This window comes from Ailuropoda melanoleuca, chromosome 4, assembly GCF_002007445.2.
Source record: "Ailuropoda melanoleuca isolate Jingjing chromosome 4, ASM200744v2, whole genome shotgun sequence".
NCBI lineage: Eukaryota > Metazoa > Chordata > Mammalia > Carnivora > Ursidae > Ailuropoda > Ailuropoda melanoleuca.
The window spans coordinates 3,049,321-3,066,333 of NC_048221.1; the positions used below are offsets into that span (position 1 = coordinate 3,049,321).

The following is a 17,013-nucleotide window of genomic DNA, read 5'->3' on the forward strand; positions in this document are numbered from 1 at the left end:
TGCATTAATTGAAATGCTCTTTCGACCTTTCTTCCTTAGTTTGTGTGTTAGTTTTCTGTGACTGCTCTGACGAATTATTGTAAATGTAGAGGCTTAAAACAACACAGATGTATTACCCTATAGCTCTATACAAGTCCTACATGGTTCTCACAAAGCTGAAATCAAGGTGTTGACAGGGCTACATTCCTTTCTGGAGGCTCAAAAGATGCATCCCTGTCTTTTCCAGCTTCTAGAAGCTTCTTGTATTCCTTGACTCATGGTCCCCTTTCTCCACAAATCCAGCAATGCAGGTACAATCCTTACATCATATCACTCTCAATTTCTCCCACTGTCACTTCTCTCTTCCGCTTTTAGGAAACCCTGGATGACATTGGGTTCACCCAGATAATCCAGGATAATTTCTTTAAAGTCAGTTGATTAGCAATTTAAATTCCATCCACACCTTAAATCCCTTTGCCATGTAACCTAACATATTCACAAGCCCTGAGGGTTAGGATGTGAACATCTTTAGGGAATCATGACTCTACCTACCACAGCCTGTTAAATATGGGGGATAACATTGATTCTCGAATACTGATGATGGTATGTAATTTTTTAAAATATATTGCCGAATTCTATTTCCTTATATATTTTTAAAAGATTTTATTTATTTGATACAGAGAGAGAGAGAGCACAAGGTGTGGGGAGGGGCAGAGGGAGAGGGAGAAGCAGACTCCCCGCTGAACATAAAGCCTGACTCAGGGACCAGAGATCATGACCTGAGCCCAAGGCAGACGCTTAACAAACTGAGCCACCCATGTGCCCCTATTTCCTAATATTTTGTTAAGGATTTTTTGCATCTATTCATGAAGAATATAGTCTATAAGTTTTCTTTTCCTTCCTTCCCGTTTGTTTGTTTGTATTATCCTTATCTGGTGTTGCTATCAGGTAATGCTATCTTCATTAAATGAATTGGGAAATATTCCCTCCTCTTCAACTTTCTGGATGAGATTATTTAAAAGTGGTGTTAATTTCTTCTTTGAAACTTTGGTACAATTCTTCATCTGGGCTTGGAGATTTCTTTTTGGGGACTCTTAAAATTAGAAATTCAATTTCCTTAATTGTTATAGGGCTGCCTGGACTTCATACACATAGCAAAAAATAGCCTTTGGAATCCATTCAAGAGCTGTCTGACTTGGTAATCTCTTCATCTGATGAACTGTCTTATAAAGTTGCTAACAATACCTGCCATAAAGGGGAGTCATAAATGGTTAGTAAGGTCACAGCAGTTTAATTTTATTTATCAAAGGCAATGGGGAGCCATAGAAGGATTTAGAGCAGGGAAAGGAGGTGGTCATTGTTGCATTTTAGTTAAGATCCCTCTGGGACCAGGATGGAAGATGGATGAGGAAGATGGAGAAGCCAGACGTCTGGCCCAGGGTGTTGAGAACAGAGTCAAAGAGAACGTGGGCAAGGATATGGGGCTATAAACTGAAGTCAGAGTCTGGAGATGCTGGGGAATGCCCCGTTTGTGGCTGGACCTGGGAGGGGGGTGCGGGGCGCGTGGGGAAACTCCAAAAGGAGGCGTGGACTTGACAAAAATGTATCCAGCTCTTATTAGATGTCAAGCCCTGTTCTTTAACAACCCCAAAGTAGGGGCGTCTGGGTGGCTCAGTCGTTAAGCGTCTGCCTTCGGCTCGGCGTGATCCCTGCGTTCGGGGATGGAGCCCCACATCAGGCTCCTCTACTGGGAGCCTGCTTCTTCCTCTCGCACTCCCCCTGCTTGTGTTCCCTCTCTCGCTGGCTGTGTCTCTCTCTGTCAAATAAATAAATAAAATCTTAAAAAAAAAAACAACCCAAAGTAGATATTATTGTTCCCATGGTGAAACACAGACGAGGAGCCCCTTGGCCAAAGTCACAGGGATGGGAAGTGGTGGAGCGGGATCTGGAGCTAGGTCCGGTCGGACTCCAGACCACCCTCCCTGAACATCGCCCCCCACCCTCAATGTCCTGTCCCCCCCTTCCAGTCTGGGGCCGAGTAAACCCGTCCGCGGGAGAGCCCAGCCCATGGCTCCCCGCAGGCTAGGAGCCCCCGCCCCGGGCTTCCAGCCCTGCCAGAGGCTGGAGACTCCCCGTTCTGGGAAGTGTCGCTGCGCCTCGGAGCAAAGGTCCTGAGATAAGGACCGGGGACAAAGGACAGAGATGCAAACGCCTGGCGGACACCGAGCCCGGCTCCGCCTATTAACACCCCGCGCAAAGGGGCGTGGGAAGTCGGGAGGCGCGCCAGACCGCGGGAGCGGTTTTGACCCGGGATCTGATTGGCTAGCGGAGGACCAACCTCTACAACTGAGTGGGAGCTCCTGCTGATTGGCCGAGGGGGACGAGTTTGGCGGAAGCAGCTGCATAACACTGACTGGCTGGGAGGGAAATCCAGCGGCTCTTGCCTATTGGTTAAAGTTTAAATGACCCTCCTATAATTGGCTGTTGGGCTCCGGTCCAACNGCGGGAGGAGGAGGCGGCTGCGGGGCCGGAGCCGGGGCGGGGGGCTGCGGCGGGCCGGGGGGCGCGCTCACCAGGCGCGCGGTCACGCTGAGGGTGCTCCTCAAAGACGCGCTGTTGGAGCCGGGCGCCGGGGTGCTGTCCATCTACTACCTGGTGAGCGCCCCTACCCCCATCCCATCCCGGCTGGGGCAGGAAGGGGAAACCGAGGCCCAGAGCTCCCTGACCGCCGGCCGAGACGGGGTGTGGGCAGGGAAAGCTGAAACACGGAGCATCCAGACCCAGCAGGAGCCCCTCTGGGCTGGAGGACTTTGTTTCCAAACACCCCATTGCACAAAGGAGAAACTGAGCTCAGAAGAGGACACCACCGCTTTCCTGGATGTGGGACCTTGCTCAGCCTCTCCATCCTAGTTTCCTCATGTATAAAATGGGATATATTTTTTTTTCTTACGGGGTTGTAATGAGGATTAAATGAATCCAGCGCCCAGCAGGGTGTCTGCTATACCGTGAGTGCTTTACAGGTTTGCTGCTGTTGCTGTGGGTCTGTGAGTGGGAGCAGTTCATGAATGGGGCGCTTGCTGCGTGCCTGGCTGTGCCCTGTGTGTTAGGGATCGAGCAGACTCCGTCCCTGCCGTTTGGGGGCTCGCAGTCCAGTGAGGGGGTGGAGACACGGAGCTGGACACTTTCAGTCCCAGCTGATGAGGACTGTGATAATGGACATACAGGTGCTGGGAGGCACCTAACTGGGAAGGCTTCCTGGGAGGGATGCTGTAGGTGGAAGTGGGTGCTAAGCCCTGGGGAGCAGCAGGGGGTCAGGGAGTACCTCCTGCAGGTACCTTGGTGGGTCCCAGGTCCCGGGCTCAGCCAGGCCACTGTTACTGCAGGGGAAGAAGTTCATGGGGGACCTGCAGCCCGACGGGAGGATCGTGTGGCAGGAAACGGGGCAGGTGTTCAACTCACCCAGCGCCTGGGCCACGCACTGCAAAAAGCTGGTGAACCCGGCCAAGAAGTCCGGCTGTGGCTGGGCCTCTGTCAAGTACAAGGGCCAGAAACTGGACAAGTACAAGGCAGCCTGGCTCCGGCGACACCAGCTCCACATTCCCACAGCTGCTGCCGATGAGGTGCGTCCTTCAGCCTCCTGGAGCAGGCTCTCCCTGACTCAGTGTTGGAGAGGGAGTGCCCAGAGTGAGGGTGTTGGAGCTGGGGCCCTGTGGGATGAGCAGGAGTTTGTCAGAGCAAGGTGAAGAGCGTTTTCAGAGGGAGGGAATGGCACAGCCAGGCCATGTCAGTGGAAGGCGGCACAGTGCTTGGGGAACCGTGATTCGCGCATACAGCTGGAGGCACACGTGTCTTTGGTAGCTGAGGGGGCTGGGGACATTGGCAGGGACTAGATCTGGGAAAGTTCCGAATGCTGTGATAATAATAGATCTTTGAGTAGTCGCCAGCTGGGTGTACTTAACCAAGGACCCTCTCTGGGTCCTCAGGCTTCTTCATATGGAAAATGGAGATGATCATAGTACCCGTATGTATCAGATACGTATATCCTGTTGGCAGGTCTGAAATCCGTAGGGCCGCTGGCAGGCTGGAAACAGGCAGGGAGGAGTTGGGCCTTTACCCTGAGGTGGGTGGGAGCCCTGGAAGGCTAGGGGCAGAGGATGGATAGACCTGACTCAGGTGCCCACGCGCGCCCTCTGGTGGCTGCTCTATGCAGTACAGACTGGGAGGCAGGGCGAGTGCGGGAGCTGGGGACCAGTGTGCAGGAGACTGAACTGGTCCAGGTGGGAGATGATGGGGTGGACCAGCGCGACAGTGGATGGGGGAAGAAGTGGGCAAGTTTTGACTAGTTTTGAAAGTGGATGTCATGGGATTTGCTGCTGCATGAGATGTTGGTGTTAAGGGATATTTTGTTCTGAGCAAGTGGATGGCTGGAGCTGCCATTATCACAGATATGGGTATTGGGGAGGAGCAGGTGTGGGGGACGGTCGGGAGCCCCCCGTAAAGAGACCTCCAGGATCAGCCGGACCTCCAAGTCTGGAGCTCAGGGGAGGGCCAGTCTGGAGATGGGACTGTGGGCATCGTCCCGCTGTAGACAGGGGGGTTGAGAGTGGACGAGCCTGCCCGGGAGGGGGGCGAAGAGGCCCGAGGACCCAGCCTGGGCACCGGGGGAGGGGTGGGAGACCGAGGGGGCTGGAGGGGTGGGAGGGAAGCCGGGTCCCTGAGGAGTTCCCGGGGGCAGGAGGGGGCTGGGCCAGTGAGACACCGCGTTGAGGGGGAGAAGGACAGAAACTATGTGACTGTTGGATTTGGACACTGGGAAGTCACCCCAGCAGGGGCAGTTAAGGGGAAATCAGGAGGAGGGATTATTGAGAGAATCTGATGACATAATCCCCTAATCACTGGCTTGCCCAGTGAGTGGATCAGCAGGAGGTATGCCAGTTGCTTTGTGGGCGTTATCTTATTTCATCCTGATGCTGTCCCTCTGCAGCTGGAGGTCATTGTGTGGTTTTACAGATGAGGAGCCTAGAGCTCAGGGAGGTTAGGGCGCTTGCCGGAAGCCACAGAGCTTGTAAAAAGCAGAGGTGAGGTTTGGATCTTCTGCAAGGCGCTCAAACCGGAGTTGCGACAGAACTATAGGCAGCCTCTGCTCACTCCCTCCCTCTAGTGGACATCTGGGGCAATGGCAGGAACCTAAGGCTCAGGCCAACCAAAGGTCCGCTTGGCCCGTGGTGAGGAGGGTGGGCGGCATCCAGCTGGAGGTCCTGTGGCTGTCCCCCACCCCCACCCCACCAGAGCCCGGCCAGTGAAGGGGAGGAGGAGGAGCTGTTGATGGAGGAAGAAGAGGAGGAGGTTCTGGCAGGGGTCTCCGCGGAGGACAAGAGTCGGAGACCACCTGCGAAGGGGCCCGGGGAGCCTGCCCACCCAGGTGAGAGGCTTAGGCGAGCGGAGGAGGTGGCGCGGGAGGCGGGCACAACTCAAGCGAGGGAGGTGGCCCGGGACAGAGCTGGCCTTTCTTTTTCTCAGCGCTCCCAAGATGTCAGGCTGACTTCCTAGCCCTGCTGCCTCATTTCTTTCCCACGCTGCCTGATTTCCATGCTCTCTCGAAGGACTTCTTTGCCTCATTGCCTGATTCCTTTGGCCCCCCATGCCTGGTTTTCTGAGGTCCTCACCTGATTTCCTAAGCCCTTCATCTGGCATTTTAATCTCCTTTTTTCAGATTTATTAACCCGCTGCTCGATCTCTCTGTTCTGTGGCCTGATTTTTCAAGCTGCCTCTGGAGGTTTTTCTTTCTTGGGCTGCCTGGGCTTTTGTTTTCCGGTTCTGGGCTGGGAGGGATTGATGCTGCCTTTTTACCATTGCCCCACACCTTGCAGAGGCTGTGCCCCCCGGGAAGCGGTTGGAAAACAAGATCCGGACGCCTGTGCGTTACTGCATGTTGGGCAGTCGCGACTCAGCCAGGTTAGACCCCCCCCCCCCCGCCCCCGTGTACAGGCGCTCTGCGGGGGTGGGGGCAGCACGAGCAGGAGTAGGGTGGGCGCAAGGCCTCCCGTGCTCAGAGCTGGCTCCCGAGGCAAGCTGTGGGACCCTCTGGCTCCGACAGGAACCCCCACACCCTGGTGGAAGTAACATCGTTTGCTGCCATCAACAAGTTCCAGCCGTTCAACGTGGCCATCTCCAGCAACGTGCTGTTCCTGCTGGTGTGTGCCCTGCTGCCACCGTGTCCCTTGCGGGCCAAGGGCCAGGCCTGGGCAGGTGGCTGGGGCACCTGGGAGGGGTCCCTGGAATGTTAGCTCTATGAGGGCAGGGACCGTGTCTGCTTTGTTCACTGCTAGTAAACAGTAGGCATTCAAGGTCTGAACGAAGGAGGCCGGTGGGGTGGTCCCTGCACATCGCAAGGGCTCTGGCCTTGAGGATAGACATTTGGGGCTGGTCTGCAGCCTGAGGCTCTCTCCCACTGTCCATCCCCTCCCCAGGACTTCCACAGCCACCTGACTCGCAGCGAGGTCGTGGGGTACCTGGGGGGCCGCTGGGACATCAACAGCCAGAGTGGGTATTTGGGGCCAGGTGAGCAGGGGGGGCGCTTGGGGCTGGGGCTGATGTCTACACCTTCTCCCTGCCTCTGCGCAGTGCTCACTGTGCTAAGAGCCTTCCCCTGTCGGAGCCGGCTGGGGGACGCGGATATGGCCGCCACCATGGAAGACGAGGTGAGGGGACACACGGGGTCAGGGTGTTCTGGGGAGGGCGGAGGTGGACGCAGCTGTCCTGGCTGCCGTGTCCTGGTGTCTAGCACCAGGTGTTCTGGTTCAACAAGTGTGCAGACATATGTGTGTGTGTGAGTACCCGCCGTGTGTCTGTGATCCCACGGTCATCCTTCCTCTGTGCACAGGTGGCCAGCCCCCTTTCCCTCTGCACCCCGTTTCCATGCTGTGCCCGGCGTATAGTGACAGCCTGATGAACATCAGCTGCCATTCTGATAGTGTTTGCACCGTGCGGTTTTGCACAGGGCTGGCGCTGTGCCACGTGCTGCACACCCGCCTTCCCCGGGCACCACCGGCGGCTCTCGTGGCGGCCAGTAGGTGTGGATTTGGCAGGCACGTCTCCTGGCCCACCTCTGTCTTGCTCCTTAGGCACTCACTTGCCTCTCATCCGGAAATGCCTGTCCTGCTCAAGGGCACACACACCCATCCAGCTCCTCATTTAACTATTTGAGTGCCTGCTGTGCGCCAGGAATTGTTCATGAGCTAGGGGTACAGCAGTGCCCCCGATAAGCTGTTGCCTTGCTTGGTGACAGGTACATCTTTTTATGTGGGGTGGGGGCAGGGTCTGTCTTGGTCACGGCTGTGTCCCCGGGCCTGGTACACAGCAGGCACATAATCACTGCTGGACTCACATGGGGATGGAAAGAGGCAGGTGTGCGCGCGCACGCACGGGCTGGGGGCCCCCCAGCCGGCGCCCTGCCCGCCCCAGCCTCGCCTGTGCCCCCAGATCTACCAGAGCCTACTCCTGCGGGGCCTGTCCCTGGTGGGCTGGTACCACAGCCACCCGCACAGCCCCGCGCTGCCGTCGCTGCAGGACATCGACTCGCAGATGGACTACCAGCTGCGGCTGCAGGGCTCCAGCAATGGCTTCCAGCCCTGCCTGGCCCTGCTCTGCTGTAAGTCCGGAAGCCCGGCGTGCGTGCGTCCGTGTGTGCGTGCGCGTGGCCGTCCTGGGCTGCTGACCCCTCCAGGCCCAGCCCCCACTCTCACTCTCCTCCTGCAGCGCCTTACTACTCCGGCAATCCGGGGCCCGAGTCCAAGATCTCACCATTCTGGGTGATGCCGCCCCCTGAGGTAGGCGGGGCCGGGAGGGGCTGGGGCCCCAGCGTCTCCTGTGAAATGGGAACAGAACCCTTGCATGTGGGCTCCACATGGAGCATGCTGCCCTCGTTACTAAGATGGCCTCCTTCCTGAACCTGTGCTGGGGTCAGAAATGGGGTTTGGAGAGCTGTTCCCGGCCTCTCGTGCTGGGCCCGGGGCCACGCGGCCCTGAGCCAGGACTGGAGTCTGGATTCCCCGATTGCTGCCCAGGGCACATTACTCATGGGATGGGGGGCTGGACGTGGCTGGCGGTGACCGGCTTGTGTCCCTGCCAGCAAAGGCCCAGTGACTACGGCATCCCCATGGACGTGGAGATGGCCTATGTCCAGGACAACTTTCTGACTAATGACATCCTGCATGAGATGGTGAGCTCACTCCGGGGTGCGGTGGGCGGGGCCCCCGGGAAGGGGGGTGGGGCTTTGTGCGAAACTGCAGGACTCAGGGTGGCTGAATGTGCCACATCAGGGCAGACCCTTCCGTGGCTGAAACTCAAGTCCCAGATTCTTGCCCACCTGCTCCCCGCCCCCAGTCTGGCCTCCTTGCTGTTCTGGAACTTGCTGGAGGTGCCCGGCCTCGCGCCTCTGCACCTGCCACTGACTGTTCAAATGAAGACACGTGAGGGACTCCAGTTGGTGCCCAGATGAATGTTTTTAGTGCCCACGTTCTAACAGCCGTTTTAAAAACAGCTAGAAGGTCACACCTGTGGTATTGAGGATCCGCTGTTGCTGGGGACGCGGCCGCACGAGGGGGCGGGTCAGGCCTACGCAGACATTCCGAATCACCCGTGCCTCCCTCTGCCGGGGGTCCTTCCGTCTCCCCCTCCAGGGGCCTCCTGCTCAGCTCCCTTATTTCCCTTTGGTGGCGCTCCTCGGTGGTCTGTCTTGGGGTCCTGGGTAGCGCCTGCGTGCTGTAGAGGACCGGGAGCTCCGCGAGGGGGGGCGGCTGCAGTGGTGGCGCGGGAGGGCGGGAGCGAGGGGTCCCATCAGCCCCCCGTCCTGTAGATGCTGCTGGTGGAGTTCTACAAGGGCGCCCCTGACCTCGTGAGGTTCCAGGAGCCCTGGAGCCAGGAGCACACGTACCTCGACAAGCTGAAGGTAAGCCTCATGCCCCCAGTCTCCTGCAAACCCCTGGAGGAAGACAGTTCTTGGGGAGCCCCCAGGGATCTATCCATGGGCAGCCTGAGAAACAGGTGCTGTCCTACACTGTTCTGTATGAAGTGCTTCGGCCGGATATTAAGGCGGCCAAAGCGGAGTCTTGTTTGGCCACAGGACAGGAATGCAGTCAGAGTAGTGCCCCGAAAGCCAGGTTTTATTTTTAAAGGAGGTGGCCCACTCGTGCATCTACCGAAATGCAGATGACAGCTAACAGCCCGCGGGCGGGGGGTTGGAGAGAAGCTGCGTTGGGCCGTCTCACAGTGTGGGTGTCCGCGGGGAGCGCACAAGGGACTGTGGTCCGAGCTGGAGCCGCAGCACCAGCAAAGCTGAACCAAGCCGAGAGCAGCTGGTGCCCTGAAGGGTTTCTCCAGCTCTCTGGCCCTACAGTCATTTAGGGGGACACTTAAGGGCTGGGGGGGGCCGTATCTGACTTCCAGCGTGGAAGTCCTTCTCAGAAGGCATTTTCAACTCCACTGGGTAGAGAAGAGTTTGGCATGCTTGCTTGTTTCGTACCAACTTAGAGCGACCAGAGCTTCGAGCTGCCATGGGGCCCCTCCACCCTGTCACTGGGCCGGTGGGGTGGGGGGCGGCTCCCCATGCAAGGGGTGTGAGAGCCTGGCAGGGAGGCAGCGGGGGAGAGAGCAGAGTGTGGAATGTGCAGATAGTACCCCCTTCCCCCGCCAAGACCCAGAACATTGCATGAGTGGGCCGCCTCCTTTAAAAGTAAAACCTGGCTTTCGGGACACTACTGTGTACCTGGGTTCGTAGAGCCCCTGTGCCAGGATGGGGGGCGGGGGGCAGGACCTCTGGGCCCAACCCTGAGGCGCCAGCCTTGCTCGTTTCAGATCTCCCTGGCCAGCAGGACACCCAAAGACCAGGGCCTGGGCCACGTGCTGGAGCAGGTCTACAGCCTTCTTAAACAAGGGAGCTGAGGCACCGCCTCGGAGGGCCTGGGGGCCCTCTTGGTCGGACTCTGAACCCCCAGCGGTTCCAGCCGAGGGGGAGTGGGTCTGGGGGCTTTGTCCGTGGCACAGATAATAAAGGGGAGGAGCAAAGAGCCCGGGCGTGTGTCTCACCCGGGGGTGCACTCATCGCCAGGCACATGGGCAGCTGGCTGGGCAGCGAGGCGCCCTGGCTGGTGCAGGAGGGGACGCTCGTCATGCTGCCGCGGTGCGGGCTTCCCGGGGCCGGGGCTGCAGCGGGGTCTGGGGAGCTACAGCGCCGGCGGCCGGGCAGAGGACAGCTGTCCCTCCCAGGCTCCTGGGGGTGGGTACCCTCCCCGGGAGTGGTCCTGCCCTGACAGGGGACCCCTTGGGGAGCTGTGAGGGTCCAGGTGCGCTGGGGGAAGACCCACCCTGCACCACAAACAAGCACGAGGCTCTAGAAAGAGACATTTAATACTTTTTTAAAAAAAGGATTACATTTTGATCTGCCCTCGATTGTGACCAAAGCTCTGCCGCTCATCTTTTTGCTAGGAGGTCGGTGCCTCCCCCCTGGAATGGCACTGGGGGGGCTCAGGGTGGGGCAGAGCCTGGCGTCCCCGGGGGCTGTGCCGGGTCATCAGAGGAGGGGAATGTGATCCAGTCCTGAAGTCCCCCAGTTGAGCCAATTTTTGGACAAGGCAAGAGAGGAAGTGGACGCAGGGCTGGGCTCTGGTCAGGGCAGCTGCCTGCCTGGGTCTCTGGGGAGACGGTTGGGGCCACTGTCTGCAGCGGGGATAGTGGCCAGCTTAGGAGGAGGGAGGCGCCTGTGACCCTCTTGAGGGTCGTCCCAGCAGCCAGGGCTCTGGGAACATTCATCAAAGCCTTTGTATTTGACCTTCTGCAGAGCAGAGGCTGGAAGACTCCTGTGGTCCCGTGTGTGGTGCACACGTGTGTGCTGTGTGCACAGCTGGTGGTGGCAGCTTGTGCCGGAGAAGAACGTCTGTGTGCTTGTCTGGGGTGGGGCGCCCTACACGTGGGAACTGAGGACAGGGTGCAGGACGGGGTGGAGGCGGGAGACGACAGCAGCTCCAAGGCTGCTCAGGAAAGGGCCGGTCTTTAGGGGAACCCTGAGGACCCCAGGACTGTGTCTCCCCAGGGAGGTGGCATCACAGGTGTGCCAGGGCCTGGGGAGCCCTGGAGTTGGGGCTGGGAAGGAGTGCTGTGGGGTAATTTAAAAGCAGGGTGCTGAGTCTTGGCCAGGGGTCCTACTCAGAACACCCAGTGGCACAGATGTTCCAGCTCATCCTGTTAAGGGCAGGACTCCTGGGGGGTGGGGGACACCCCAGAATAGAGGAGACAGGACAGGGTCGTGTGCACACGTGTGTGTGTGTGTGTGTGTGTGAATGAGGGGGCTCACCTGGAGTTACCCGTTCCTGGAGGGGCAAGAGGAAGTTAGTGTTTCTAAGAGCACCTTAGTGTCAGCCCCCTCGGGGCACGGGGCTGGGGACGCGCAGTCAGGGAGCAGCAAGGAGGAAAAATACTGCCCGGCCCCAAGACTGCTGCGTGGAGAGAGGCTGTGGGTGAGCGCTACTGTCAGCGGCCCCTGCCTCCCTGGCCCCTGTTGCCCCAGGGGGGCCTGCCTTCCCCTCCTTGGGCCCAGGAGCGCCGGCGGGCACTGCCCTGGCTGCAGAGGGCAGGTGGGCACAGGCCGGGTGGAGCGGGCCGACGCCCTCACTGCGGCAGGGGCACCAGCACCTCCACGTAGCTGAGGGGGAAGAAGCCCGACTGGCCGTGGAGCATGCCTTCGTACCAGTTCTCGTCGATCTGGTTGGTCAGCGTGATGACGTCACCCTCGTGGAAGCCCAGCTCCCCTGCGTTCTCGGGCTCGAAGTCGTACAGTGCTTTGCAGCTCGGCTGGTCCAGGGGTGCTGGGGGCAGGGGCTCGGCTCAGACCCCTGGCTCCCTCCTGCCCCACCCTGCCCGCCCCAGCCTGGTTGTGTCTCCTGAAGGACAGCTCCTGCTTCCTCGGCTGCCCCCCAGCCTTGTCAAAAAGGAGTAACAAGGGACAAGAGGGATGGAAATGGGCTCCATCAGTGGGCATCAAACGCTGGGGACACCCAGGGGCATCAGGGTGACAGAATGACCAGAAGCCCTCAGGCTGTCCCTCAGAGAGCCTAGAGGCTGTTCGACACCCTTGGTGTTCACGGAAGACCCTCCTGCAGATGGGGAGGCCCAGAGAGGCCGTGCTGTGCCTCGCAGGCTGCAGGGGCTAGCCCCTCCCCTGCCCGAGATGGGCCAAGAGGACTGATCCCAGGGGCGTCTTCTACCAGACAAGGGGAGAAGGGTCCTTCTGAACAGACCAGAAGGCAGTGTTTCACACTGAGGTGGGGAGCTTGTGAGGGTAGGGTCTGTGCCCGCAGGGACACTCACGCATGCTCCTGCTGGGGGTCCGGATGGGCTTGTCGGAAGACCGGAAAGATGATGAAGCTGCTTGCGGACAAAGCAGAGAGGGGGACTGAGAACCTTGGGCTAGGTCACTTCCCCAGAGGGAGTGGGGTGGGCCTGGCTCCGAAGTTTGGACAGAGGTGGGCTGGGGGGGGCCCCCTCCCCGCTCCTTACGTGTGATTTTGGGGGCCGTGGCACAAGGGAAGCCCCCGTTGGACTGCTCAGGCTCCCCAAGGTCGAAGGGCTCCCGAGGCTTGGGCTTGTATTCCCGCTTGGGACGAGAGGAGGCTTCCCGCATCCTGCAGGGAGGGAGAGCTATGAGCAGCCAGCAGGGCTGGAGTCCTCTGTGTGCCAAGGTAAAGGGACACGTCTGTCCCTGCCACTGATGCTGCTGCCCAGGGCTTGGGGTGGGAGGAGGGGCCCTGAGACCAGGCCTAGACACGGAGGCCCAATGGGTCTAACCAAAGGGTCTCCCAGTTGGTCAGCTCCCCCAGCTCAGGCCTTTCTCAGAGGCTGTCAGCTGGCCAGGTCCTGCCAAACCGTGCTGCCCCCTTGCCATGCCCAAGGGGGACACCTGCGGACACGGCTGCCCAAGGCTGTCCTTCTCAGGCCCTAGACCAGTGAACAGCTCTCAGAGGGGAGCCCCATCCGCCCCTGCCCTGGGTAACCCACCCCTACCTCAGGCCCAGAGCTCTGAAAGGCCTCCTAGGCCATTCTTCTGGCCTCCCAGCCTCAGGTGACTCCAACCCTCCCCTCTGACAACTGTGACAAGCCTGATGAGGTCTTTCTCCCTCCTGGAGCCCCCACCCCCCGAGTGCAGTCTGGGGATTCTTTATGAAAAGCCGCCAGCCCCCTGCTCTGTCCCATGCTCCAAGCAGGGCTGCGCTGTCAGGGAGGCTGGCGGTGGTGTCCTGGAAGCCTTGAAGGGCCTGCCCAGGAATCCATGGGAGCACTCTAGGCTTCCAGGGCCCCCGGGCCCAGCACAAACCCAGACGTGGCTCCTGCAGGGAAGGCTGGCTGGGGCTCACCTTCGCTTGAGCTTGTCGGCCAGCTCGTCCAGGATCTGCACGGCCTGCCGGTGGTAGTCGAGCTGGGCATCCACCAGTGCACAGAGCTGGCTCACCTGCTCGATCTGCAAGTGAGCAGCCTGCTGAAGGACTGACCCTCCCTGTGACCCCTACCCCCAAGACCACCTCTTTTAGGGAGTCTTGCCAGAATGCTCCCGACACAGGGGCTGCGTCCCCTCCCCACCTGCTTGACCCCTGTGCTGCTGCTGGAGGAGACCCAAAAGCTTCAGGGCGTGAGTGGAGGCCCCTCGGGTCCCGCAGCTGCCCCTTCAGGCTCGGAGCAGGGGCTGAGCCCGCTGTGGGCAGGGCATGCGTGACTCCGCCCACTGGCCCCAAATTTGGGTGGGGGCTCCCCCCAGGGAGGGCCTGGACGCACATCGGTCTCCAGGAGGTTGTGCATGCTGGTCTCGGCCACCTCCTTGGACTCCTCAAACTTCTCCAGGGCCTGGCGCAGCTCCTCATCGGGGATCCTGCCCTGTCGCTTCTTCTTGTAATCGAAGTCCAGGCGGCGGCCCTCCAGCTTCTTCAGGTGGTGCTGGGATGGGGGCATGGGGCTGTGAGCTGCGTGCTGGGGGCTGCGGGAGGACAACGCTGGCGGGGCTGCGTGAGGGCGGGCACGCTGAACGGGGTGTGGGTGGACGGGAGGGGGGCGGCACCTGGATCTCCTTGAGGTCCTTGTCACACAAGTTCTGCAGGGGGTCGATGAAGTTCTGCTTGACCTCTATGTCCAGAGAATCCTTCACCTCTGCCAGGCGCTTCATGGACTCCCCTGCATCCAGCAGGGCATCCCCTGCAGCAGGGCGGGGAGTGGGGGAGAAGCTGTCATAGGAGGCCAGGGCCTAGGGGCCCAAGCTACCCCCAACTTCTAACCTGCCCTCACACCCCAGTGCCCAGACGCCAGAATTCAGGACAAAACAAGAGTCCCTGGAGTCTGAATCTGAGCCCCAGTAGCCAGGAGCTGGCGATGATGAGGGTCAAGCCCCTGCAACCCCCCCGCCCAGTTTCCCCAGCATTAGCTGTGGGGCTCAAGGGCAGACTTTCCAGTGGCCCTACAGCCAACACTCTAATACTTGCTTATCCCCACTGAGGAAGGAAGGGTGTTCTGGGAGCCTCAGTCGCCCTCATCCAGGGGAGTAGCAGGCACTGGAGAAGACTCGGGAGCAGTGGCAGGAAGTGGCATCCCGCCCTCCAGTGCCCGACGCTCTGGCCCTCTAGCCCGGCCTTCCATAGCCCTCACCAAAGTTGGACTCGCCGCCCAGCTCCTTCCCGTGGCGGATCATGCACTCGCCCAGCAGGCCCTCGGACTGTGGGTAGCCGGGGTTCTTCACCTGCCCTCGGATCTTGGACACCGTGTTGAGCATAGTCAGCTTGGCCCGTGAAGCTGGAAGACAATGGGCTGGGTAGGCACGCGGCCAGTCTCAAACCCAGGCCTGCACTTGGCCAGCGCTGCAGGCTGCCCCCTCTCCCCAACACCCTTATTTCTAAAGCGCTGCCCAGACCCAAGCAACCGTGGTTCCTATGCCTGCTGATGGCCAGGCTCCGAGGAGAATCTCCTGCAGAGACCTCTTTCCTCCGCTCCCCTGGGCCACAGGAGCACTGGTAGTGAGCAGGTGACCGCCTCCTCTGGACCCCTGGGGGCCTCCTCGTCCTGGAGCACAGCTCTGATCACAGAAGCTCCCTTCCCTGGCCTGGGGCGCAGCATCCCAGCGAAGGGGGGGGCAGGTATAGGTGTGTACAGGTCCAGGCGCCCGAGACACAGCCCCCCACCTGGCGTGGGGGAGGAGCTGCACGCTTGCCTCTGCTCGTCTGTCCGCATCTACCACCTCCTGCGACGGGAACTCGGATTCGGATTTTCCTCAGGAAAAGGTCCCCATCTCTCTCTCTGACTCAGGACCCTCCCACCTCATGCTCCAAAGGTGGGCCTGCAGCTGGGGCCTGGCAAACAGGCGGGCAACCAATTCAAACTGGTCCAGTGAGTTGGTTAGGTGGAAAAGATGCTCTTTTCTGCTGGGACTATTAGCCTTACGGGTGATTTCAGACCAGGGTTGCCACAAAGAATGAGCGCTGCCTGATGCAGTGGAAAGGAAATGCATGACTCTGAGGATGTCCTTGGATCCCTGGGTCCTTGAATCCAGCCACCCATGAAACCCGCCTGCCTCCGCCCAGGCACTTCAGCTCTCTGAGCCCACACATTCTTCAGCACCGGTAACCGGCAGATTCCTGGCTGAGCTGGCCAGCACCCCTACCTGGGTTGGGCTGCAGATACTCAATGGTTCTGGCCAGCACTTCTGTCACAGCCTTGCTGGTGACATCCACCTTCTGTGAAGAGAAGCAGGATGTGGGCTTTGCAACCATCGGGGCGCCAGAGGCCAGACCAGGAGTCCCTGGACAGCCCTTGCCCTGCTCCCCAGCCCCACCGCCTCCCAGGGCCGGGGAACCCATCCCTCCGTGAACTCCCCCCGCAGCTCGGGTGTAGCACTGCTGTGGCCCGTGAGGGTGAACAGTGCTGGGCATCAGATGGGCCGCACTGCCTCTCCTGGTACCTTCTCCATCTCTTTGAAGTCTTCATCAAGCTTGGTCCCTTCGGCCCCTCCGACCTTCTCACTGACCAGCTGGGGGACAGGAGGGAAAACATTGTGAGCCTCAGACAAGGAGGAGGACTGGCTATGCCTTCCAGCCATGTCCACTGCCAGGGGAACAGGTGAAGGGGTCAGCACGTCCATGACGGCTTCCCAGGGATGCAGCTGACGGCAGATGGGAGGCTGAGCGAGGCCCTGCTTCCAAACCCACAGCCTTCTTTGAACCTGGGGGTGGGGGTGGCATCTCCACCTGGAAGCCTTCCCTGGCCAGGCCTAACCTTGAGTGCCACCATCCCCGGCCTGCTTGGGGCCAACCACAGCTGAGTGATCCTCCCTCAGGGTCCTCTCTCAGGGCTCAGGTGCCCACACCCAGACAGTTGATGCCATGGTTGAGCTCCAGGTGTGGGGAAAAGGTTCGTCAGAGCCTCTTTGCTCAGGGATCACACACCTCCCTTTCCCCCACTGAATTCCTGCCTCTTTGGGAAGGAATCCTGGGAACCTGGGGCGAGCACTTCCCCAAAACACACTCTCCCTGGGCACCTCTGGGAGATGAGCAGGTCTGTGGTAGGGAGGAGGTCCTGTGGCTGAATGGATGTGAGGATGACCCAGTCCATCGCTTTGTGAGCCACCCCCACCCCCCGCCAGCACAGGATCCAGAGGAGACAGGGCCAGTGGGTTGGGGCTTTCTACTTGGCTGAGCTTGGGAGTCAGGGGGTGCCTAGGGTGCAGGTGAGCGGTGAGGCTGCTGCAGTGGGGGGACAGGAAGGAAGCAGGGCTGCTGCAGGGCCTGCCTGGTGACTGTCACCACCTGCAGCGGCTCGGGCCACTCGCCGTCCTCTAGGGGACCCTGCAGGATAGGCAGGGGCTGCCCTCGTGCTCCTGCTAGCCACTCCATAAGGAAAGACCCTGGTCACTTCCTGGGCATTTATGGGGTGTTTCACTTTATATCATGGGACAGTTTCACTTCTTTTGATGATGGTAAAACAGGACGTTCTCAAATTCAGTGGTTG

At 59.8% G+C, this 17,013-nt stretch overlaps 3 protein-coding genes across 3 annotated transcripts in view; 2 read left to right on the forward strand and 1 right to left on the reverse strand.

The window, feature by feature from the left end:
- The window catches only part of FSD1 (fibronectin type III and SPRY domain containing 1), a 9,379-nt gene extending 9,011 nt beyond the window's left edge, over positions 1–368 (forward strand). The window contains exon 11 of the mRNA XM_034657319.1: positions 355–368. Coding sequence (XP_034513210.1) covers positions 355–368 — 14 coding nt within the window. The remainder of the gene's footprint in view (positions 1–354) is intronic.
- MPND (MPN domain containing) overlaps positions 1–10,047 on the forward strand; it is a 20,140-nt gene extending 10,093 nt beyond the window's left edge. Inside the window, exons 4-15 of the mRNA XM_034660013.1 lie at positions 2,487–2,634; positions 3,363–3,599; positions 5,269–5,401; positions 5,850–5,934; positions 6,077–6,173; positions 6,450–6,522; positions 6,604–6,680; positions 7,462–7,630; positions 7,738–7,808; positions 8,111–8,200; positions 8,837–8,929; positions 9,835–10,047. Coding sequence (XP_034515904.1) covers positions 2,487–2,634; positions 3,363–3,599; positions 5,269–5,401; positions 5,850–5,934; positions 6,077–6,173; positions 6,450–6,522; positions 6,604–6,680; positions 7,462–7,630; positions 7,738–7,808; positions 8,111–8,200; positions 8,837–8,929; positions 9,835–9,921 — 1,360 coding nt within the window. The 3' untranslated portion in view covers positions 9,922–10,047. The remainder of the gene's footprint in view (positions 1–2,486; positions 2,635–3,362; positions 3,600–5,268; positions 5,402–5,849; positions 5,935–6,076; positions 6,174–6,449; positions 6,523–6,603; positions 6,681–7,461; positions 7,631–7,737; positions 7,809–8,110; positions 8,201–8,836; positions 8,930–9,834) is intronic.
- Positions 10,048–10,368: 321 nt separating this feature from the next.
- The window catches only part of SH3GL1 (SH3 domain containing GRB2 like 1, endophilin A2), a 31,501-nt gene continuing 24,856 nt past the window's right edge, over positions 10,369–17,013 (reverse strand). Inside the window, exons 2-10 of the mRNA XM_034657541.1 lie at positions 15,968–16,036; positions 15,671–15,743; positions 14,662–14,805; positions 14,081–14,214; positions 13,801–13,959; positions 13,386–13,489; positions 12,532–12,656; positions 12,343–12,399; positions 10,369–11,840 (exon numbers count right to left, since the gene is read on the reverse strand). Of these exons, the coding sequence (XP_034513432.1) occupies positions 11,644–11,840; positions 12,343–12,399; positions 12,532–12,656; positions 13,386–13,489; positions 13,801–13,959; positions 14,081–14,214; positions 14,662–14,805; positions 15,671–15,743; positions 15,968–16,036 (1,062 nt within the window). The 3' untranslated portion in view covers positions 10,369–11,643. The remainder of the gene's footprint in view (positions 11,841–12,342; positions 12,400–12,531; positions 12,657–13,385; positions 13,490–13,800; positions 13,960–14,080; positions 14,215–14,661; positions 14,806–15,670; positions 15,744–15,967; positions 16,037–17,013) is intronic.